This window comes from Cnephaeus nilssonii (assembly GCF_951640355.1).
Source record: "Cnephaeus nilssonii genome assembly, chromosome: 5".
Taxonomy (NCBI): domain Eukaryota; kingdom Metazoa; phylum Chordata; class Mammalia; order Chiroptera; family Vespertilionidae; genus Cnephaeus; species Cnephaeus nilssonii.
Window position 1 is genome coordinate 44,045,047 of NC_137076.1, and position 24,987 is coordinate 44,070,033.

Sequence of the window (24,987 nt, forward strand, 5' to 3'; positions counted from 1 at the left end):
TCCCTCAGAAGGGGCTAGGATTCAGGCCCCTGCAATGTTGGGGGGGTGAGGGTCTGTGCCCCACCTCTGTTGATCCCCAAATTCTCTCCTGATGGCCCCTCTGCGACTGTGCCTGTCTTAGGTTGTTCCTTCCTTGAGGAATCTTACCCGTCATTGACTAACCAGCCATCCTCCGGGGCCAAGCAGGGTGACGTGAGGTTCAGTTTTGTCTCCTTGCTACCAGTAATTTTTAGAAGTTTATATGAAAGTGAGACCCATATGAGAAAATAATGAGAAATTATAAATTGGAGATTAATATAATCAAGATCACTTTTAAGAATGTGTTAATAACTAGGGTTACTGTTTCATTTATAACCACTTTATTGAGTCCCTCTTCATGTGATAATTGTTTAAAATAGTGTTTATATTATAAACTATTTTATACTTTTATGTACATATAAATGATACAAATGTGTAGAGAGTAATTAAAAAAAGAAAGTTGTCTGTTTAAAATCTCTGATGAAAGGGACAAGATTAGATCAGCCAATTTGTTAATGAATCATGAGCTATTTAAGGAACCTGAGAACTTCTCAGTAGGAAACTTAATCTTATACTTTATTTAGTTGTGTCATATCATTAAAAATTACTTCTGTAGTAGATAGAGGTTCTCTCCACCAACACACACACACACACACAACCCCACTGATTTCAAATACATCTCTGGAAAAGGTTTTAACAAAATAAATAGTTAAAAATTTAGTATAACCAAACTGAAGCTTTTTGGAGTACTTTTCTATGCTATATGTTAACATTGAAGAAATCATTCTCCTCTTACTGACATGTTTACTATATTTAAATAATATTTCTGAATAAATATTCTATACCTACATTTGAATAAACTATATAGATAAAATTCTAACATCATTAAAATTGCTAGAAGAATCTAAGAATGTTTATGTAAATATGTTTATGTAAATAAAAATAAAATTTTATGTAAATAAAAACAATTTGAAGTATTTTTGTGTGACAAGTCCTAATATCATATAAATTTGGCTTCTTGTTTAGTTATTTACAAATACAAAAGCCACATATAAAATATGATTTACAGCAAATACATTTCTATAGTAAATACATGTGGCCTTTTTTGTGAAAAATAAAAATAACTGATAAGAAGTCATGCTTTCTAAGTCTAAAGCTAGGGTTCTTTGTTCTGATGAGTGGATCTAAAGTACAGTTAGTGCATCTAAAGCTTTTAGAGTGGAGAATTCTAAAGGGAGAAAGTGTGGCGTATCCACCGTGTCCCAGATTTTGAAGACTGCTTTGATAGTTTGAGGATAATGCAAAGGTTTGGTATGTAGAGTCTGTTCTCAATTTATCTTCCAATCAAGGTAATTAGGTACTCTTTACAAAAACTCACTGATACATGCTGAGACCTACACATTCCTCAAACAGCCCTGGAAACCTAGACCTTTAAATGTGGTCTTCTGTCTAGAACAGAATAATCTCTGTAGCATACAATCTGGCTAAAATATGCACAATTTCTTCAGGTTCTCTGAGTGTGGTTTGCTAATTCAACCATAGCCAACAAGTTAGGAATTCCTTTCACTAGCAAAGCTGTGGTTCATGATAGTTGTGACCATCTTTTAGTTCTTATTTGTGAGTGTGGTTTAGAAACAACAATCTGTCTCATTGGGGTGATAAACACCTTTATCATTTATAAACTACCCTATTTGGAAATAGTGTCCACAAGTCAAAGCTTATAAGTACCGGAAGATTTCTGTAATCCATATATTGTAGTAATATGATCTGTGTTGTGATTAAATATTGGATTTTTATTCATTGGTCTTTCAGTTGAGAACTCAGAAGCCTGGGAGCACCTAAGATAAATGTTTATTTGCATTTTGATCCCTTAACATAAAAAAAACCATCAAAGTTCATTCCATGACCTAAACCTTGATATACAGGCCACATTTTAGAGTTAAATGTTCAGGCAATCTGATGGTTTAATCATTTGTCTATTATATCTGATTTTTAAAATATCCTTTTGAAGAGATGTGTTTTATAAATAGAAAATTCTAAATACACTCTGTGTTTAATTTTTATTTTCAGGTTGGTGAGAACAGATGCAAAAAAGTTTGTACTTCTAAGTCTGACCTGAGATCCAATGACTTCAGCATTGTGGGAAGCTTACCAAGAGATTTTGAATTATCCAATTATGACTGCTATGGGAAACCTATCGAAGTCAACAATGGACTTGGGAAATCTCAGGCAAAGAGCAACAAGAAGCCTCCCCCTGCCAAACCCGTTATTCCAACAGCAGCAAAGAGAATTGACCTTTATGCAAGAGCATTGTTTCCTTTCTGCTTCTTGTTCTTCAATGTTATATATTGGTCTGTATATTTATGATACATTTTTTCCCATTTCTATAAAAAAAAAATCCCATTTCATTGTGACCAACCTCACTCATCAATGCCAATCTATGAAAATATATTGCATTGGGATGCCATTTGATTGTAAAAAAAAAAAAAATGTGGCACCTTAATTTTGAATGGCAGCATGGTTTTGTTACATCTGTGCTCTGAAAATGATGTATATATGTATAGCAAATATATTGCTTCAGGAATAAAGAAAGGGTAAGCATACTACATAAAATAAAACTCAAATAATTCTCTGCAGTTAGTGTAAATTGCAAATACTTAAGATAATTCTGATAAAATGACATGCACGCTGAATCCTATTATGATCACCATTCTAAGATATGTAGTATTTCAAATTTCCTTCCTTGTAACTTTCAGAGAAAGTTGTCGTATTCTTGTATAATTTTTGATGATTTTATCACAGATTAAGCAAAGTTATATTACATATTATTTAAACTTTGTAAGTAGAGGTATATCAGCTATAATTATGTGGGCTCTATGGAGAAATAAAGTTTAGAAATTTACTAATTTGTAAAATCAGCTCATTTTAAAGTGTGTCTGTGTTGTCAAAAGGCCAGATAATAAAACACAGTAATCATTTTTGAAGCAAAGGGATATCTGGATTTATGTACATATACTGAATTCTGGCTTCTGATAAGATAAAAATAAAGGATAGATACATTGATTAAATATTTCTGATAAGAGAAATTGTATTTAATCCACATTAAAACCTAAATATATTTTCACGGACTTCATTTTGCTGATACAGAGTATACACAATAATTGTGCCTTACAACGAGTGACATCTATTTTAAATTGGTATATAGCAAAGGATATGTGATTTTACATCATATTTAAGAAACCAAGAGGAAAATACCCTATTACTGAAGTAATTTGAGTTGAAGTAGCAGGGTTGGGGGGAGCCCATAATCATTTAAGACTTAACTTATTTTATTAAAATGCTTACATATTTTTAAGTAAAATTAAAAATTTTTCTTAATTCATTTATTTTTTCTGCATTTATTTAAATATGATTTTTAAATTTGTCACAAAAAATTAAAGATTAGGTAAATATCTTTGTTTATGTTAGGCATGACTTCTTTATATGTCCTTGTTTGCTAAAAGTCTAGACTACTTATATTTACTTAGTTTATCTTGTCCCAACCTGAAAATAGGAACTTTGTAGTCTCTAAGACTCCCATTTCCTAGTAATATCACAGTACCTTTTTATTTCTCCAAAGCTGAAATTAGAACGATCAGTAATTCACATAACATAAATATAAGACCAAATAAATATATTTATTTGGAGAGTTTTGTTTGTTTGGTCAATTCTATAATAAAATGTGTTTAAGTATTGTTTATATAAATTGTGATATATAATTTAATGCTATTTTATTGAAGACTTTAATAGTTGTTAGTAATGTTTTTCTTACAAACCTGTGTATTTCTTTGGTGTCAGTTGTTACTTCTCCTCTTTCATTTCTGATTTCATTTATTTGGGTCCTCTCTCTTTTTTTCTTAATGAGTCTGCTTCAAAGGTTTGTTCAGCATCTTTTCATAAAACCAGCTCTTGGTTTCATTGATCATTTGTATTGGTTTTTTGAGTCTATTTTATGTATTCCTTCTCTGAACTTTATTATTTCCTTTCTTCTACTCACTTTGGGCTTTGTTTGTTGTTCTTTTTCTAGTTCCTTTAAGCGTAAAGTTAGGTTGTTTGAGATTTTTCTTATTTCTTGAGGTAGGCCTGTGGTGCTATGAATTACCCTCTTAGTCTGCTGTCACTGTGTCCCACACATTTGGGGTTGTGTTCTCATTTTCATTTGTTGCAAGGTAAATTTTGATTTCTTCCTTAGTGACATGTTATTTATCCTCCATGTCTTTGTGTGTGTGTGTGTTTTGTTTTTTTTTTTTTCAGTTTTTTCCCCCTGTGATTGATTTCTAGTTTCATACAATTGTGGTCAGAAAAGATGCTTAATCTGACTTCACTCTTCTTAAATTTACTGAAACTTGTTTTGTGGCCTTACATGTAGTCTATCCTAGAAAATGTTCCATGTGCACTTGAAAAGAATGTATAACATAGTGTTTTGGGGTGAGATGCTCTGAAAATATCAATTAAATCCATGTGATCTAGTGTGTCATTTAAGGCTGCTGTTTCCTTGTTGCTTTTCTGTCTGGAAGATCTATCCATTGATGTCAATGGAGTCATAAAATCCCCTACTATGACTATAGAACTGTTGGTCCCTCCCTTTATGTCCACCAAGGTTTGCTTTACATATTTATGTGCTCTTATGTTGGGTGCTTAAATGTTTTCAAGAGTTATATTCTCTTATTGGATTGCTCCCTTTATCATTACATAGTGTTCTTCTTTGTCTCTTACTATAGTCTTTGTTTTAAAGTCTATTTGTCAGATATAAGTATTGCTATTCCAGCTTTTATTTTATTTCCTTTTGCATGAAATATCTTTTTCCATCCATTTACTTTTAGTCTGTGTGTATTTCTCATTCTGAGGTAGGTCTCTTGTAGACAGCATATATGAATTTTGTTTTCTTATCCATTCGGCTCTCTATGTCTTTTGATTGAAGCATTTGAGCCATTTACATTTAAAGTGATTATTGATAGGTATGTAATATTGCCATTTTACTATTTTAACCATGTTCCCTGTTTGTTTGTTTTTTCTTCTTTTTCTTAAAGAGGAGCATTTAACATTTCTGTTTTGGTAGTAACAATCTCCTTTAGTTTTTTTCTTTAACATTACTGGTTTGATGGTAAAAAAAAAAAACCTCCTTTAGCTTTCCCCTGTCTTAGAAGCTCTTAATTTCCCCTTCTATTTTATAAGATAGCCGTGCAATAGCCAAGATTTGATAGCAGCCCAAGTGCCAATCATTAGATGAGTAGATAAAAAAGCTGTGATATATTTACACAATGGAATACTACTCAGCCATGGCAAAGAAGGAAATATTACCTTTGGTGACAGCTTAGATGGACCTGGAGAGTATTATGCTAAGTGAAATATGCCAGTCAGAGAAGGACAAGTACCATATGATTTCAATATGTGGAATATAATGAACAAAATAACCAACCAAACAAAATAGAAACAGACTCGTGGATACAGAGAACAGACTGACAGCTGTCACAGAGGGTAAAGCAGGTTGGGAGTTTGGTGAAGAATGTCAAGGGATTAAACAAAGAAAAAAACTCAGACACAGACAACAGTAGGGTGGTTACCAGGGCGAAATGGGGATGAGAGAGATAGAAGAGGGTAAAGCTTGGATTAATGGTGATAGAAGGAGTAAAAATATTTTACAGACTTACTTGTAACTAATATTAATGGACAACATGGATGTAATATTCAAGGTTTGTTATACTCTTAGTGTGTGTAAGTACATACAAATGGTATTTTATGTTTTTATACATTGTGCATTCTCTCTACATACACATATATATTGTACATATGCATACATGTTATTTTACTTTTCCCTTAACCAGCAAGAACAATGAGAAAATTAATGAATCCCATTTCAGTTGAAATTTCTATACTCCAACTAATAAGTGCATTCTTACAGCCATAAGTATTTTTAAATTTCTCAAATCTCACATATCACACCCAAAACAGTCCTTTCTAAGCCTTCTTAGAGTTTATTACTAAACAAAAAAATCCTTATTCGGTATTTAACATGTTAAAGGCTTTGAGTTACCGAAAATTATAAAGAGGAATAAAATATAAGTCTCATTCTTAAATAACAATCAATATAGTATTTTGCATATTTATGCTAAATATGCAAATCACTGCAATATAAATCAGAATATAATGCATATTTAAAAGCATAAGAAAGAACAAACTAAATCAATAATTTGTCTAAAAGAAAAACACCTGTCTTAAAGAAAAATGAATAAGTAATACTTCAGCCCTAGCTGGCTTGGCTCAGTGGATAGAGCGTTGGCCTGGGGTCTGAAGGGTTGTGGGTTCAATTCTGGTCAAGGGCATATGCCTGGGTTGTGGGCTGGATCCCCAGTAGGGGGCATGCAGAATGCAGCCGATCAATGATTCTCTCTCATCATTGATGTTTCTATCTCTCTCTCCCTCTCCCTTCCTCTCTGAAATCAATAACAAATTTAAAAAAGTAAAAAAGTAATACTTCAATAAAAGTAAGTAAAGGTCATTTTACTATAGGTCATACAACTTTGAATCTAGATGCTAATTAAATGAAAAAAAAACATGAATTATAAAGAGCAGAAATATAATAGAAAGTGTTAAAGCACTATATAAATTTTTTTCTTAGTTAATGGGAATAATGAGCAGTAAAGCAAATTTTCCTTATCTGATGATGTAAGGCATTTTACCTAATGTTTGTTTCTTAACTAAAACTCCCATCTGATCGTAATCCAATAACTTACAACAATTTTTAGTAAATCCCAAATTGCAGCCTGAGGCAATTGCAGTTCAATTAATATCATTTATAGCGAGGCAGCCAAAAGGAGGCAGAGCCCTCCATGGTGTAGCAAGAATTCAGCCAAACTACAGGTCCTTTCTCAATTACCTCATCAAAAAGGGATTTTATTAGTCAGTTAGCATTGCCTCACCCTATGCCATTGTTGACACATAACAGAAACAGCATTTTGTGAAATGCTAAACAAAATGAAGAGGCAAATAATTTTAGCTTTTGAAAAGCTCAGCTCAGCTTATTGTATATTCTCATGGATATTCTTTTAAATGTTTATTAGAGTTGGAAATGTAGCAGAAAGAAAATGGCATTGACCAATAGTAAACATCGTCTGCTTCAATCCCATGCCATCTAGATTTTAGAAATCTCTTCCTTAAGACACCAATTAGGCACACAATGGCAGCATCTTATCTGCTTGCTTTACTAACAAATGTAAAGCTTTAAAAAAAATCTAAGTCAGAATCTACAGGCTTGTCGGCTACAAAGATGATCTTTAACTTATTAGCTGAGAGAATATTATATGGAACTCATTACGAGGGAATACCTAATAAATTCTGCCTTGGACTATTAGAAAGCCTCTTTCTAAACACAGCTGCACTTTTCTGGTTCATTCATTTGTATAGTCAAAAGCTCTTTCATTCAAAAATCACTAGTTTCCAATCAGTCCACTGGCATTTTAGAAGCTTTCAAATTTCTAGATGAATTAATTTAAATATCCAAATAAAAATGTGAAAATTCCTTAGTAATATGTGTGGTACACATATTAAATGAAAATAATCTAAGGTTCTAAAATAAATCAAAAGACAATATTGTATGTAAACACATAGGAAGGCAGGAGAGGGTTAGTAGAAAGATCTTTGAATCAGAATAGTAGTACTTGGGTTATAGTTCTGGGTTTGCTGTTTACAACTTGCAAACTTTCTAAACAATCATTTGCTCTGTTACCATATTTTAAAGAGGGAATAAAAATAATACAAGAATTACCAATTACAATGTGTAAGTCTGTCTTTCATAGTGGTTACAAGCAAGGACTTGGAAAGATAGTCTAGGCTGGAGTCCACTTACAAGTGTAAATCTTGAAAAATTATTTTACATCTGTGAATCTCAATTTCCCCATTATTACATGAATAATAATGACAATCTCATAACATTACTGTGAGGATTCAATATATTATTAAATGTAAAGTTCTTAGCAAAGTTTCTAGCACATAGTAAGTGTACAATAAATTATAATTATTATCTCATTTTACCTCCTATTACTACCACTACTACACTATTTCTAGCACTAAAACTACTTTTAATGGTGTTTAAGTTTTTCAAAAAAATTTAAACTAATTTTCGGTGATAGTCTAAAAAACACACTGACATTTTGACAACAGTTGCATGTAACTTCTGCCCTTTAGGTGTCTCAGCATCCATCATCATTAACATCGATTTAGAATATAAAGTAATTTAAAGATAAAAGCATTAACAGGAACTATAAATTGCATATTGAAATATTCTTCAAGTGAATAAAGGAGTCTTTGGAATATTTACTGGGAGATACATAATTAAAAAATTAGGTTGCAGGTAATATATTAATGCCCCAAATTCAGAATCCACATATTTAAGGGTCATATTTTACATTTATTCTATAAAAAGAAAACTGAATAAATGAAAATATTTCAAATTTTTAAAAAAGAATAAGGAGAACTATTTCCTAGATGTGTAAAACATGCTGTATAAATTGAGCTCAATCTCTTATAACTCATGCATGCATGGTACTAATAAAATATAATTAATGCTAATAATGATTACCCTGGGAAACTGCATGATTCTGAAATTCTTTCTGAAACTGAAGAAATGCTAAATTATGTTCAATATAATAGTAGTGCTAATGCATTTTGTTATATTCTAATTCTGTGAAAATAGATAATCCAACTACTGAACAGAATGGTTATTCTCAATTAATCAAAATACCAAAATAACCCACTTCTGTATAAATAATAATGTGCATGTATGAAATACAATATGTGTGTGAATAGGTATAGGTGAATATATATATATATACATATATATATGTATGTATGTATTTGCACATGTACATGTATATATACACATGCATATAATATAATAAAATTAATTGGTGCTTTATTTGCAATTAAGACACACTATATTTTTGCACTTTGGAAGTCCTGTAGGGTACCTATTTTATGTATATAAGGAACAGTTTCACATTAAGGTTATATTAGAAGCTCTTTGAGAGAATGCCTATTTAAAGATCAAATAAAATGTGTGTGCTAATTGATATGAACCAGATGGCCCCCAGAGAAAAACTTAGTCTCAACAGATTGTTCCATTTATTTATTTGTGTGCTATTCATTGAGAAACACCCTCATTCTTGTACATAACCCAGGTTTATTCTGACCCCACCTCATAAAATGAACTACACCCTGCCTCTCCCCACCAGTCTATACATCAAGAACAACTTTTGTTTTCTGCATAACAAATGGATCTGAAAGGAAACACACCCAGTCACCTCCTTACTCATTCAGTCTAGTTCTTTTGGATTTACACATAATACAGACTAAATCTAACTCCTTCCACATAGGCCAAGCCACTCTTGTCCTCCAGGGAGTGTTGGCAACTGCACAATATCCTATCTTGGTGCCTATTCATGAGCCATCATCCTTGATCACAGCCAAATCCCAACTCTTCCTATCTTTTCATTTTTCCACTCCCATGATGCAACCCTCCCCTGGCTCCCTTCTTTCCATTTGTTTCCTCGGTGCCCTCTGAAATTCCCTCGCCGTTATAAATGAAACTTCGCACCCTTAAGCTTTATGTACTTCATTCCTTCCCATGCCATGCCTGTACTCAATCAGAACTCGCCAGAGAACTCTTTTAGTCAGATATCAAACCATGAAATAGATATGAACGGTATCTATTTCACGTTGCCCATGTTTAATTTTCTTCTCCATATATGAGGTATGGGACTGCAATTAGCATTTTTCTTGCTCCCTAATAATGCTCCAAGATTATTTCTCTACACATGTGCCCTGGTCGGTTTGAGCTGCTATAAGAAGCTACCAAAGACTGCGTGCCTTAAGCAACGAACCTTTCTTTCGCACAGTTCTGGAGGCTGCTAGTCTGAGACCAGGTGCCAGTATGACCAAGATTCCTGATGAGGGCCCCCTTCCTGGTTTACAGAGGGCCGTCTTCTTGTGGTGTCCTCCCATGCTGAGAAGAGAACTAGCTGGTTCTCTGGCCTCTTCTTGTAAGAGCACTAATCCCATTCATGAAGGCTCCTTCTCCTCCTAACTCAGGGTGGCTGAGGCCTGTGACGGACTGAGCGAGTGGACAGAAGGCAGATCCCTCACTCAGATAAAATATATGCCCTTGATCCCCAAGGCATCAGATTGAATCTGGGATGTCACGGGAAGTCAAACCTTCTTGGTCTGTTCCCTTTCCCTCTCTGGTTTCCCTCACTCCCTTATTACTTTCTCTTGGGGTCACTTCATAAATCACTTGTATTTGAATCCTTGGTTCAGGCTCTGTTTCTAGAAAATCTGACTTAAGAGACTTAACAAATAATATCTAATTCTTGTCATCCTTCTGGGTAACTTTTATGGTTTATAAGAGAGATGGCAGATGGTTTGCATTTTGTCACCAGCCTTTCCTCTGACTTTCATTGCTGCCACGTATTACCTTCCTTGCAGGTATTATGGCACCATTCCTGCTGCTCAGACGTGGCTTCAGAATTCTCTATAACACAGTTCAGAAAACTGCAGGTAATCCTTACAGGTCTTAACCTCAATATAAAACAACAACAGTAAATAATAGCAGACCTGTCCTTTTATTTTTATTTTTTAAAAATTTTTACTGATTTTTTACAGAGAAGAAGGGACAGGGATAGAAAGTTAGAAACATCAATGAGAGATAAACACTGATCAGCTGCCTCCTGCACACCCCCTACTGGGGATATGCCCTCAATCAAGGTACATGCCCCTGATTGGAATCGAACCCGGGACCCTTCAGTCTGCAGGCCAACGCTCTATCCACTGAGCCAAACCGGTCAGGGCCAGACCTGTCCTTTTAAACACTCAATCCCCACCTGCATTCACTAGAGAATCTTTCATACAAATCAGATACAATCCATGCTATATTCTCTGCTGCACAGTCTACTTATAAGTCGGTGTACACTGATATTTCCTTTTCTATTCTCATCAAGGATTTTTCAAGGGATTCTGCAGCTATGTGGTCAGAGCAAAAAAGAGCATGTTATTCTGCTGTATGGCTGATCATTGAGATATCTTGAAACAATTATGTTTTTTGAATAACATGAGCACTTACATTTAATACAGAAGGAAGTGTGTTGAAAGATGTGGTTCTTCCTTCCACTCCTTCAGAAAATAGCCTCAAATCAGCTTCTCTGATGACCATTCTTTAAAAGACAGTTCTCTCTTTTTCAGAGTGCCTCTATTTATTTTCCTTGTTACTTATCACAATCCGTAACATTTTTTGTAAGCATGTGCATTAACTTGTTATTGCTTGTCTTCCTAATTAGAAAATATTAAATAGAAATGTCATAAGAACAGGACCGCAGCTCACCTGTTTACCATTGTATTTCCAAAAGTCCGCTGCCTGGCACAGAAGAGGAAACTCAGCAGATAATTGGTGACCAAGTTCATGATGAATGAAGCAGTAGGGAGAAGCATGTGTGAGGGCTCCTCCTGGGTGGTAGATAGCAAACGTACTTCAGAAATTGAGAATCCCATCCTGTTCCTTACAACTACGATTTTATTTACATGATAGAGCAGTGGATCACACAGGGTTTTAGGGGTTTGACTCGATGTTATGTTTACATCCTTGGTCTATTACTTACTAGTTTAGAGCTACTTAAATTTCATGACCCAGTTTGTTCCTTTTTAACATTATGTCTCATAGGGTTACAATGAAGATAAAATGAGGTAAAATATTTAAATATACAGTACCTGGCACATAGTAAGTACTCAATAAAAACAGCTATTTCAGAACTTTCAGCATATGTTTTCCGTTTAATATATTAGGAAGATAGAGTAAATTAGTATTAGTCCTATATATAATACAATTATACAACAGCTTTTAAAATCCAGCAATGTTTTTAAATTATTTCATAAGTTGCCAGAGGAACATGAATAATACATCTTGATTATTAGTCTTGAAATTATCTCGTGGCATTCTGGGCTGGATGATCTCCAGTCTTTTACATCTCATTTTAGAAACAAGATTTTATTATTCAGATAAACAATTGTGTGACCATCAAAGCTCCTTGGAAATGGATACACCAAAAATACCAAATGGGAAATGAAAACACCATTTAGAGATTGGCATGGGTACGTGTGACTCATTTAGATCTAGATTCTCCTCTAATCGGTGGAGAACCTTGAGCTGTATAAATTTCATTCTAGTGAACTTAGCCTTCTCCCACCTTGTCTTTACCATAACTGGAAAGCAAGTAGTTGAACTGGCCTCTGTATATGTCTGCATTTGCAGAAAACGTTATTTGAGAAGGTCAGGTGTGTCTGTGCTCTGGCTACTTTGCTCCTACCTATTTGCTCCCTCATTCACTCTAAGAGCTGCTTGGAAGCCAGGTGTGCTAAAGGTAGCCCTTACCTGAGTCAGTGATTGTTTTTATCCGAATACAATGAATTCTGTTTTCATCTCATTTTGTTTCTACATTATAGAGGGGTGGGGTTCCTGTTTCCACAAGCATTTTAGCTGAATAATTCTTTTCCTGTCCCCTATTTAGAATGTAAGATGGAGATTATTTTATAGTATTTGGAAATGAGACAACTGAAACGAATTCTGATGATAGCAGCTCTGACCAAAGGTATAATAACAAGTAGAGGAGATGAATTCCACTCACGATTGTAAGGAAGGTGTAAAGAAGGCCACGGTACCCTTATTTTGCTAAATCCAATGAAAACTGACTCTATGCCCTCACTTCACTAGGGTGGTGAGAAATTCAATTTTGTTTTTTCTTGAGGAACCCTTTGCTTTCCTAGGGTCACATGGCAAACTGGAGAACTTAGTGATGCCTGGAAAATGGGAGAAAGAGCTATAGATAGTCCCCAGTGCATCCAGTGATGTTCTGAGGCTTGTGATTTTTATATGTGAGCATGGGCACGGAATCCTTTGCCCAAACACCAAGGCCATGGTTCTGAGGATTCTCCATCTCTCTGATGCTACATACCACCCATTTTTTTCTTCTATCAGCTCTTAAATCCTTTCGTATTTTTTCCATGTTTTGTGAAGAAGTCCATTCTCTGCAACTCTCAGAAGAAATAATCAAAACTAAACAAAACACCCATCTCTGTCCTTTACCTTAAAGAAGATGTCTAGGAGATTAGGCCCTTCAGACTTAAATTTTCTAACTTTGGAAACACACCCTTCAATCTATGACAATTTAATCCGAAGCCCATTATATCTGGCCCGAGGGCAAGGGCATCCTTTTGCCTCTAGGACTCAAAGCCCAGCAAAAATATTTTAAAAGGAGTTGGCACAAAGAAAATAGTTCTCATTCTTTAAGATTATTTTATAACAGAGGGAACAAAGCATCAGTTATTTATCTCTATAAATCATCTTGCTGCTAATGGTACTGGGGCTGCTTGACATTAAGATACGCTCTATAATGCATCTCAATGGAAAAGAATGTTAATAGCCCATCTGAATTAGGCTTTCATGTATAATCTGACAGAAGTATTTTTCTAAAATTAATAATGAATTCTAAGATTGTGCAGATTTATAATTAACTTTCAAAACTTCAGGTGGTTGGTAAGATTTATTTGAGGCTTTTTAAAAAATGCATTTCTGTAAGTAACTTTGATCCTTAGGTGAATGCACTGGAATAAAATGTACCCTAACGAGAATTTTTGCTTTAATGTCACCATCTGAAACACATTTTGGGTTGCAACTTTAATGCATTCATCCATCCAAAATCTGTCACTGATTGTATATCAGTTAGACACTACTGCTGTTTCAATGTTGGGGTGAAAGGAAGCAAGCAAACAGACAAAAACCAACTCCAACTGAATGACAACAACAAAAAACTATCTTTTTTGTTATGATGTAGTAACATTTTGTTTATTTTTATTTTTTTAAACTAGCTATCCAGTCATGACATATTTTTGCACAGTCACATAAAAGAACCTAATTACTGTTACCAAAAGGAGAGTGCTAAACAAGGATGTTTGTGGGCTAAAGATTCTTTTATGGAACTCATTAGCAGTATCAGACACAAAAATATTTATGATGTTATAAAGCTGGTGAAAACAGAGGGTGTATTCAGTGCAGTTCAGGTTTTATTTGGGCCTCAAACTACTTGCATGGCCTTGAAATTCTCTCAAGTTGTATATGTAGTGGCAAACTGTGTTATTCCAAGAGAGTTTACAGTGTTACCAGGATTTATACAATGCTCAGAAAATAGCCTTTGAAATTAGTAGAATGCTATAGTCATAGCAAATTATATCTAAGTCAGTGGTCGGCAAACTGTGGCTCGCAAGCCACATGCGGCTGTTTGCCACTCTGTTGACGAATGAGTTTGCCGACCACTGATAGACTCTCGATTCCAATAATTACAGGCTGTTGTTCCTTGTGATTAAGCCCCTATCCCAGTGGTCGGCAAACTCATTAGTCAACAAAGCCGCAGTTTGCTGACCACTGATCTAAATGATAAAATTAATTTAAAGGTTTCTAGATTAGAGTAGGCATGTTTCTGCATAAAGTCATACCATTTTTTTCTTTATTACAATTAGCCTTATTTGTATGCACATCTCCTCTAGTGCACAAGCTTGTCTCTCTGCTCAGCATTACTTTCTTCATCCTCCCCACTGTTAAAAGCACCCACACATTCCATTAACTCCTGGCTTTCATGGTAGGTCCCAAATCCAACCACTGCATTCCTTTTCCCCTGGACATACACATGGATTAAAGCTGGCCGTGTGACCTAGGTAAGCCAATTAGGATAAATTTTAGAACAACTTGTTGGAATGCTGCAATCTAAGTGCTTTCTTCCCAGCTGGAGAAAACACCAGTTGCTGCAAACATAACAAGAATTAATTTTAATCTTAGGTTAAAGTTGATAAAAAGAAAATTAAAGTTATTGGAACATCCAACTCCTATAACAAGTCTGGAATTATAGTCCTATGAATCAGTAGATTTATTTCACTTTTAAAGCGAAGAAAAAAAAAAGCAATGCTTGGTAGAGCTTGGATTTTGCTCCAGGCTCCATATGTGTACCACATTTGGGCATAATGTTCTGACACATTTAATAATATTAACCTATAAGGCAGCCAGTTTGATCCAAGGAAATAAACTACAATGGCAAGTTCAGGCTGGATTGCAAACTAACACTTGAGTCTTGAGACTCAGCCAATGCAGTGATATCAGAAGTGCCTGGGAAGACAGAGATGCTGCTATGGAGATGGTGGCAGGCTCCAGTAAGGGAATCACAGACCAGATGCCAAGAGTTTGAAGTAAGGCCACACTCTTTTCTCTGGCAAGTGTTTTCCATTCAGAAGTAGCTTCTGCCTTGCCGTGGGGACCTGGTATATACTACACTTCTGTCCAGAGGATACCACAGGATTCCACCACCTGCTCTTCCCATCCTAAAGAAATGCCATTATTTGATCCATTGTACATGCAAAGCAGCACCTATTATAAAATAGAAATGATATCCTGGACCGGGAGGAGGGGAAAGGTAAAATACAATAGAGGAGTGAGGAGTTTCACTGTTCACTACAGTGCCTCTTACAATAGAGGAGTGAGGAGTTTCACTGTTCACTACAGTGTTCACTACATTGTCCAGTCAAAAGGAAACTAAAAACCCAGAAGACAAGAATGTCAGGACTTAGATCTTGCAGGAATGAGGGTTTGGGTCACATATACCAAATAAAGAATTTTCACTAAAGTGCTGACAAAAATAATGTGGATATGGAAGGAGTATTTGAAGAAAGTGGCTATGATTACCTCTTTAAGTCTTTTAATCATCCATATATTTGGAAACTGTGTAGCTATGTTTTATGCTGTTTATTTGTTTCTTTTTTTCCCTCCTTTTTGTCCTTTCTTATATGAAAAACAACAGTGGAGGAATAGTTTTGACTAACAGCTTGCCCTTCTAATTTCTGCTGTCACCCATTGAGTGAGAGTGACGTGTATTTTAAAAGAAGAAAACATTTTATGACAATTGAATTTGATATTGTTACTATATAATTTAGTTAAAATATTTTGTAAATTGATAACATGTGAAAAGAGAATTGTTGAAAACTATATGAAGGTTTCTGGAAAGGATCAGACAAAAGTAGGTAACTTGGTTTTGTTCTGTTCCAGTGAAGTACTTTTCTATAAAGTACTAGAAAAATCTTAAAATTCAAAAAAAACTTATTGTTTAGATTTTTTCACAAATATTCTTAAGTTCTTGTTCTACTCTAAAGAGATTGAAATGGAAAAACCATATAGTAGAAACATGCTCAAGGAAACAGCTCAATTCAAATGAGTGGATAATGATTCTATCTTTATCAGTACTAAGTGAAATCAGGATTTTTAAGTGTCTTCTCTTTTTTCATTTTTTGCTTTGACTTTTTCAAGAAATAGTAACTCATGAAACCCCACAGGCTGATGGTTCTCAAAATTAACATTCAGATGAAGCTACTTCTCTGAGTATCAGAATCAGTGTCAAAGGCCAACACAACAGCTTGAGTGTATGTGACCCACAGACCCTGTAAACCCAACCTGTTTTCCTTATTCTCTACATCTCATCCTGAGAAGAGACAACATTGTCCCGAACACTCAGCCTTCTACCCTGAGAGTAGGCTTTGTATCTCCGTATTATTTACCGCCATCATGTGTAAGTTCAAAAACAACTTCTATAAAATTTTAATCCTAAATATTTCCTGAAGCCACCTTTTCTTCATACTGTACTATTATTTCCTTAATCCACATTCTCATCACCCCACCAGAAATATAGCCTCTTACCTGATCTCCCCATATTCAATATGGGTCCCCATACATATATTCTCCAGCTAGTCTCCCTCTAAAATGGAAATCTTACGATCTCACCTCTTTACTTAAAACTCTCAAAATGGTTCCCTTTTCCTATAGGATAAACTACACATTTATTTCCATGATCTGGCTTATTCCTTTTTCTCCTTGACTCACATTTCTCATTCTAGAAAGACTGTGCTGCTTATAATCCCTGGACTACACACGTGCCTTTCCTGAAATACCTGCTTTTAAATGAAGTGTTCTGGCATCAGACAAGATGGTGCCATAGGAGGACAAACTATACTACAAAGCTATAGTAATCAAAACAGTATGGTATTGGCATTAAAAACATTCACATAGGTTTGTAGAACAGAATATAAAGCCCAGAAATAAACCTATATACATATAGTTAATTATTTTCAACAAATGATACTAGCATATACAATGGGGGAAAGGATGGTCTCTTAAATAAATGGTTTTAGGAAAACTGGATCACCATATGCAAAAAGAATGAAAGCAATACCGAATTTTTGGACTGGAACCTGGATTCTTTGTCCACTGGAATCGAAGAATGAATCCATGGGCAGAGTGGTAAAGCAAAAGTGGAGATTTATTGAAGAACAAGTACAGACTCCCACGAGGGGAGAGAGAAGAGTCCCACAGTGTGGACTCCGAGTAGGGAGGGGGGAAAAGGGTCACCCTGGGTTCCCTTTCCCTATGGCTTATATAGGCTGCAGATCCTGGTGCCTTGATATCCCCTCTGATTGGTCATTATTCCCTTAGACTGGTTACCATAGTAACTCCTGGGCTCAAAGGTTGAACCTCACAGGGGACATGTGAGGTTCTCCCCTCTCCTTCCTTATTGTTTCCCTATTCCCTTTGGGCTTTCTTCTTCTCCTTCTGAATGAAGGGCTTCCTTCTCTTTATTTTGTAAATATAGACCTTTCTTGGCTACTTCCAGTTCCCTTGTCTTATGGAAATATACCTGTTGCTGCCTCCTTGTCTTATGGAATGTAACTGCACCTGGTTTCCTGTGTTATGGAAACGTACCTTCTCCCAGTCTGTGGCCCTGTGTTTCTTTCCCATGGACCCCAATTCTAAAAAATCCCTAAGCCTGCCTATATCCCCCTAAAATTCCTGCTTCAAAAGGACCCCAATCTTACACAGAAATCAATTCAAAATAGTTTAAAAACTTGAGTATAAGACATAAAACTCCTAGAAGAAAACATAAAGGGTAAGCTACTTGACATTGGTCTTGAGAATAATTTTTTTTTATTTGACACTAAAAGAAAAAACAAACAAGTAGGCCTCCATCAAATTAAAATGCTTTTGTACAGCAAAGGAAACTGAAATGCGAGAATTGAACTGGAACACGTGGTGTTCCTCTGGGCAGGATGATTCCTGGGTCCCTGTCCAGGTGGAGTCGAAGAATGAGACCACGGACAAAAGGTGGTATAGGAAAAGGTGGAAATTTATTGAGAAACAAGCACAGACTCCCTTGTGGGAAGGGGGAGAGAGTCCCACTAAGTCCTTTTTCTAAGGATGCAGTTCTTTGTGTCTTGACATCCCTTCTGATTAGTCACTATTGCAGCTTCAGAGCTCAAACCCCATGCTGCGGTTCCCCTCTTCTTCTCCCTTATTGTTTTCCTATTCCCTTTGGGCTTTCCTCTTCCCTCTCTGAACGAGGGGCTTCCTTCCCTTTATTCTATGGAAATGTATACCTTCTGGCAGCTCCCAGCTTTGCAGCCCTGTGGTTTTCCCAAGGACTCCCTGATCCCTAAAATTTCCTAAACCTGCCTGTTTTACCCCTAAAAACTCCTTTCAAAACTATGAACAAAATCAAAAGGTAACCTATGGATAGGAGAAAATATTTGCAAATATTATCTTTGATAAGGGGTTAATATCCAAAAGATAGAAGAAATTAATTTATCTTAATAGTAAAAATAAATAAATAAATAAATAAATAAATAAATAAATAAATAAATAAATAATAAACAATCCAATGAATGGGCAAATAACCTTAAGACATTTTTCCAACTGCTACATGAACAGGTGCTCAATAGCACTAATCATCAGGGAAATGCAAATCAAAACCACAATGAGATATCACCTCTCAGCTTTTAGGATGACTATTTTTAAAAATGCAAAAGATGACAAATGCTAGAGAGGATATGGAAAAAAAGGAACCACTGTATATTGTTCATAGGGATGTAAGCTGGTACAGACACTATGAAAAACAGTATGGAGGTTTCTCAAGAAATTAAAAATAGAATTACCATATGACCCAGCAATCCTGCCTCTGGCTATACATCCAAAGGAAATAAGACCATTATCTCAAAGAGATATCTGTACTCTCATCTTCATTGCAGCATTATTCGTAATAGTGTACCTATTCTGTTGTAAGCTAGTTTGTATAGAAACAACCTAAGTGTCTGTCAATGCATGAATGGGTCACAAAAATATAGAATATACATGCAACAAAATATTATTCAGCCTCAATATGGATGAATCTGGAGGGCATCATGCTAAGTGAAATAAGCCAGACAGAGAAAGACAAATACTGCATAGTATCACTTATCTGTGGAATATTGAAAAAGAATAAATCAAACTCATAGAAATAGAGTGGGAAAGTGGTTGCCAGGAGCTGGAAAATGGGAGAAATAGGGAGGTTGGCACAGGAGTACAAACTTTCAGTTATAAGATGAATTAAAGTCTGAGTATCTAGTGTATAAAACATGGTGACTATAGTTGATAACACTACTGTGTAATTAAAATTTCCTAAAGGTAGAAATTAAATGTTCTCACAAGCAAAGAAAATAGGTTAAATATGTGAGGTGATAGGTGTCATAGTTAACTGGAAGGAGGTAATCCTTTCACAATGTATGCACATAGTAAATAACACATTGTACAGTTTAAATAGCTTACTGTTTTATTTATCAATTATACTTCAATAAAACTGAAAAATTTAATTTAAAAAATGAAGTCTTCTTACTAGTTACATCTCAACTCTTCACCAAGGTAGCCTGTACTTGACTAATTTCAGGTATCATCCTCTGGCCACTCTGTTCTTCCTGAGCTCCAAGATATATTGTGCATAATAGATTTTTCCTTGCCTCATCCTATTATCTCAATCACGTGACTGTTTTAATTCTGATTGCCTTCTCACATGGTCTTAATCGTTTGTTTACTTGAATGAAGTTTGGGAACTTCCTGAGGAAAGCTTCCATTATGTCCATCATATTATCCACTGTATTAAGTACATTACTTGTAATATAGTAGTCCCTAATAGTTTTTTGAATTAATGATTTGAAATAAATAAATATTTTCCAATAAATATTTCTGGTATAAGATTGCTATCTTTTGGGATAAAATTAATTAAAATTCATATAATCAAAACCCCTAAAAATCAAAATTGAAAATTTTACATATATATCCTAATTAAAGGGTAATATGCAAATTAACCATCACTCTGTCACAAAGATCGCGGCACCTGTAGCCACAAGATGGTGGCGCCCAGTCCCCTCAGTCTCGCTGGAGTTCCCCAGTCCTGGGGGGACTGCTGCTGAGAGCGGGCAGCGTGAGCGGCCTGGCAGAATGCTTGCTTCATCACCATGGTGAGCCCCGGCTGCGGTGGGCCTCTGGGAGACAGGGGGGCCGGCCCGCAGCCTCCAAGGCCAAGCGCAGGCCCAGAGAGGAGACAGCGGGCCCACCTCCTGCAGAAGCGACGGGTGGTCTACTGAGCGCGATATTGTGTGAAGGGCTACTAGTATATATATGTTTTGGGTCATGTAATTGATCTTACTGAGTCAGTGATTTTAATTTTTGTTGCACAAAAAATATTATTGCCTCAATCTGAATAACTATTTACATTGATATTATTCTTTATCTTAATTAAAGCACTAAAATTCCCCAGAATGAATATTTCTATTTATAGCCCTGAAAAGTCTCATGCTTTCTCTTCTATTTTTAAAATGTTCTCTTTCTTAGCCAATTGGGTTTCAATTGGGGAACCTGGGTTCCTTCTGTAGGAACTGCTAACTATGTATCTTCTGCTGATATTAGCATGGACTCAACTTTTGTAATGCAGTGTTGCATCCAAGCCTTTCAGATGGCCTACATTCTCACAGTTCCAGAGGATCAATAGGAAGAGAAGTGATGATCTCACTTTGGTGAGACTCCATCACTAGGAACTGTTGCACACACATTTATAATACAATTTTGATAATGAAATCAGCCAGAATTTGCTCTTCCAGTTATTTCAAAATTATAGTTCCCAGACCCACACAATGACATTCCTTTATGCACAGCTTTCTCATCATAGAACACAAATTAAAACTGTGCAGAATGGATAAGCATATATAAAATCCTCAAACATTTTAAAGCAGGTTTAAAATAAAAATTATTGTTTCCTATATTGAAACAAAGATTGAGTAAAACAGGAATTGAAATTTTACATATATTATTTATTATTAGCTTTAATTTTAAAATTATATTTAAACACACATAAAACACAACAACTGTAACAAAAGACAATCAAACAAACAAATGATAGGGTGGATAATATTTTAATTGCTTCTTGTTTTAAATGTAATTTACACCTTGCTTCAGAAACAATACTTATATTTTAGATAATTACCAAAATTGAACAGCAGAGGGCAGAGAGTCGCAAACTGTTTCTTGATAAACACTATTTAACAGTACTCCTAGTGGCTTGGAAATTTTCAAAATAGATTTTATTGATGACCAATTTCACATATATTCTTGAAACAAAAAGTTCCTAAACATTCAAAATAAATGATAGCATTTAACATTTATTTTCATGACCATTATTTCAGTCAATTTAAATTTATTACATTTATATTGACAGTATTCTATGTTTGAAAAATATAAGTCGTATAAATATAATAGTGAATTTGAAAAAGTGATACGAATTATAATATTAAAATAATTATGCTGTATTGCAGGAAATATACCTAGATATATTGTGAAAAGTACATACAAATCTACCTTGTGAAAGAAACAATAATACAATAGAAGTTGAACTACAAGCAATGCCTTCTAAAATTTTTATTTATGTTTTATATATAAATTATAATTGGTCAGTAAACAGTAATGTTTACCCTGAGTTCTTACATATGATTTACCAGAAAAATGCTCTATGATTCAGCAAACTCTTATTTTATACTATTTGTTTCTATAGAATGTAATTCAGGCAGTTTTTAGTTCGTTGTTGCCCTAGGGCCTAGACTTTGAAATAGTTTTTGAAATGTCTTTTTAAAAAAGTAATTTACATTGAACTACACTTTAAACATCACTGTTTCTCCACATCTAAGCTCCTATCTCTTTTGCTCTCTCACTTCTTTCATTCCAAGATATTTTGTATAAAATCAAAAGTTTTTTTATAAAAAAATTAAATGGAGAAAAACAGGAAATATCTGAAAAAATATTTTTATTTTGCTCTGAGCTGTCATTCATTCATATATAGATGAATATATATGTATGAATATATAGATGAATATATATATATGTATGAATATATAGATGAATATATATATATATATATATATATATATAGAGAGAGAGAGAGAGAGAGAGAGAGAGAGATTATAGGGAATCAGTTCATATCATTGTTATGCCTTACATCTCAATTATGGATTGAGTAGGTAAGATTTGTTCAATTATTCTTTCAAATTGGATAAATATTGTCTCACTACTTTTATTCTTATTTAATTTTAAAAGGCTAAATGCACTTTAACTCACAGAATCCATTTCATATACAATGAAGTGTTTATTAACAGACTAAAATAATTTATTGGGGATAATATTGGGAGGTTTTTTTTTTTTTACTTGTAGGCTATAAGCTTAGTAATAAATTATAAATATGTGCACTTCCTCCTTGAGGAATACATATCAAAAAACAGGGAAAACCATATCTTGAAATCACATTTTCAAAATGGGAAAATTGAGGCTCAGATTGATTAAGCGGCAAGTATTCAATAATACAGCCAACACAAGGCTGAAGGAATGATCTGACTATTGCACTGGAAGGCAGTCTGATGGACTGACTTTCTTCACCTTCCGAAATATTAGCAAGTTATCCCTTTATTATTGTGCTTTCTGATTTCCTGCCTCCTGGAAACAGTCCCTTGTACTTAATCTTCCTTTATTTCTTTGTTTAAACCACAAAAGCCATTTACTTTAATGACAAATTTCTGGGGCAGCAGAGGGAATTTCCAGAGCAGGTTCCCAGCATGGGTTTGGCAAGCAATTTCACATGAAATGCTCAAATTCCACACGGGGAAGACCAGTCTGCAGTCCTCCTAACTCCTATCCCACACATGTTTAATCCCTAACCTGATCTTTCCCCCCCAGTGGTCTGGAGCTCGTGGCTTCTGAAGGATAACAGCTTGCTTTCTGTGGGCAGTGATGTTTCCGAACTCACAGCCAAAATGCGCTGGACTCCAACATTCGGTTTCTGGGTGTCTGGGAAAGGGTCTGCAGCTCAGAGCCCTTTCTAGACCTGCTTCAGCTCCTGATTTCTTTTTCTCAGGAGCCTTTCCTCCTTGAAACGCAGGGAAAGCCTTCTGTTTTCAATCCGTATATAAAAAAGGGCTTCCATGGAACCAAGTCTGCCTGTCTCTACTACAGGTGAGAGTCTTCAGTGAAGGCTGTGGAGAGCTCCCCTCACCCAGCTGGCTCGGCACGTTGGCATCACAGCCCAGTGGAACACACGCTAAAAGACTGGATTTCCATGCAAAGTGATTTCAAAGATTCAAGCTCTATACGTAGAATGTGGGGTTTTTTTTCTCTGGATCACGGCTATGTCATCTCTAGCTAAAGTTCACAATTTTGGAACACTTCTTCAATGGGACTTTTGTTTGCTTATTTGCGTTTTGGTTGGATCAGGTGAAGTGAATGGCAGCGTTTCGATACTGCTGAAGTGGGTTTCACAGGTTCTTGAAATTAAAAGTCAAGATTACTTTTTAACCCAAAACAGCTGGGCCTGGTGACAGACCGCTTCACTGCCAACAACAATTAGCAGTCCGGCTTCTTCTGCACAGCGGCCGGAAATCAGCTCTGCTGCCTTCGGTCCAGGCTGGAGCATCTCCGTGGCAGCTGCACAGGCGACACAAAGGTAGCGCCGGGCTGGGAGCAGGGCGCTGTCCTCGGTGCTGAAAGGCAGGAGCGAGCGGTGGGCGCGACAGCTCGCGAGACCCGAGGTCTCGCCAAGGGAAACCCGCTGCCGGGCTCTGAGCCGCGCTTTCTCAGCGCCGCGCACGCGACGCGGCCCGGGCTGTGCAGGGTGCGGGTTTCGGGGCGGGGGAGGGGTGGACGCGCGCGCCGGCAGCCTGCTGCGAGCCGCGCACGCGCGTCCGGGACTGCCTGCCCCTCTCTGTGACTTGCGTGTGTGTGTCTGTGTGTGTCTGCTGTGTGTGTGTGTGTGTGTGTGTGTGTGTACGCGAGCGCGCGCGCGCGTGAGAGAGAGAGAGAGAGAGAGAGAGAGAGAGAGAGAGAGAGAGAGAGAGAGAGAGAGAGAGAGGAGGGAGAAGAGAGCGCGAGAGAGGGTGAGTGTGTGTGAGTGCATGGGAGGGTGCTGAATATTCCAAGGCACTGGGACCACAGCGGCAGCTCCGCTGAAAACTGCATCCAGCCAGTCCTCTGGACTTCAGGAGCTGGGACAGGGCGCAGGGCATCAGCAGCCACCAGCAGGACCTGGGAAATAGGAATTCTTCTGCCTCCACTTCAGGGTTGTAGCAGCTTGGTGCTAAATTGCTGTTTCAAAAATGCGGAGGATCTAATTTGCTGAGGAAAACGGCCAAAGAAGGAAGAGGAGGAAAAGGGGGAAAAAGGGGGATATTTTGTGGATGCTCTACTTTTCTTGGAAATGCAAAAGATTATGCATATATCTGTCCTCCTTTCTCCTGTTTTATGGGGACTAATTTTTGGTGTCTCTTCTAACAGCATACAGATAGGTAGGTATCCTTTGTGCTCTGCTTTTGAATTGTGCATAATTTGGTAGTAATCTTTGTTCACAGTGAACAGATTAATTCATGTCATGTAGACTTATGTCATACCTTGACTGCATTCCAGATTTAAACTGCCTAGAATATACATGTTTTTCTTAGGGTGAAGCAGAGGGAAAAGAC

General features: G+C 36.0%; 2 protein-coding genes across 3 annotated transcripts in view; both read left to right on the forward strand.

Moving 5' to 3' along the window:
• GLRB (glycine receptor beta) overlaps positions 1 to 3,582 on the forward strand; it is a 57,776-nt gene extending 54,194 nt beyond the window's left edge. The window contains exon 10 of the mRNA XM_079770355.1: positions 2,089 to 3,582. Within this exon, the coding sequence (XP_079626481.1) occupies positions 2,089 to 2,385 (297 nt within the window). The 3' untranslated portion in view covers positions 2,386 to 3,582. The remainder of the gene's footprint in view (positions 1 to 2,088) is intronic.
• Positions 3,583 to 24,725: 21,143 nt separating this feature from the next.
• Positions 24,726 to 24,987, forward strand: part of GRIA2 (glutamate ionotropic receptor AMPA type subunit 2) — a gene marked incomplete at both ends in the record, with an annotated part of 125,221 nt that continues 124,959 nt past the window's right edge. For both annotated transcript variants that reach the window (XM_079770813.1, XM_079770812.1), the window contains one exon: positions 24,726 to 24,813. In XM_079770813.1, the coding sequence (XP_079626939.1) occupies positions 24,726 to 24,813 (88 nt within the window). The remainder of the gene's footprint in view (positions 24,814 to 24,987) is intronic.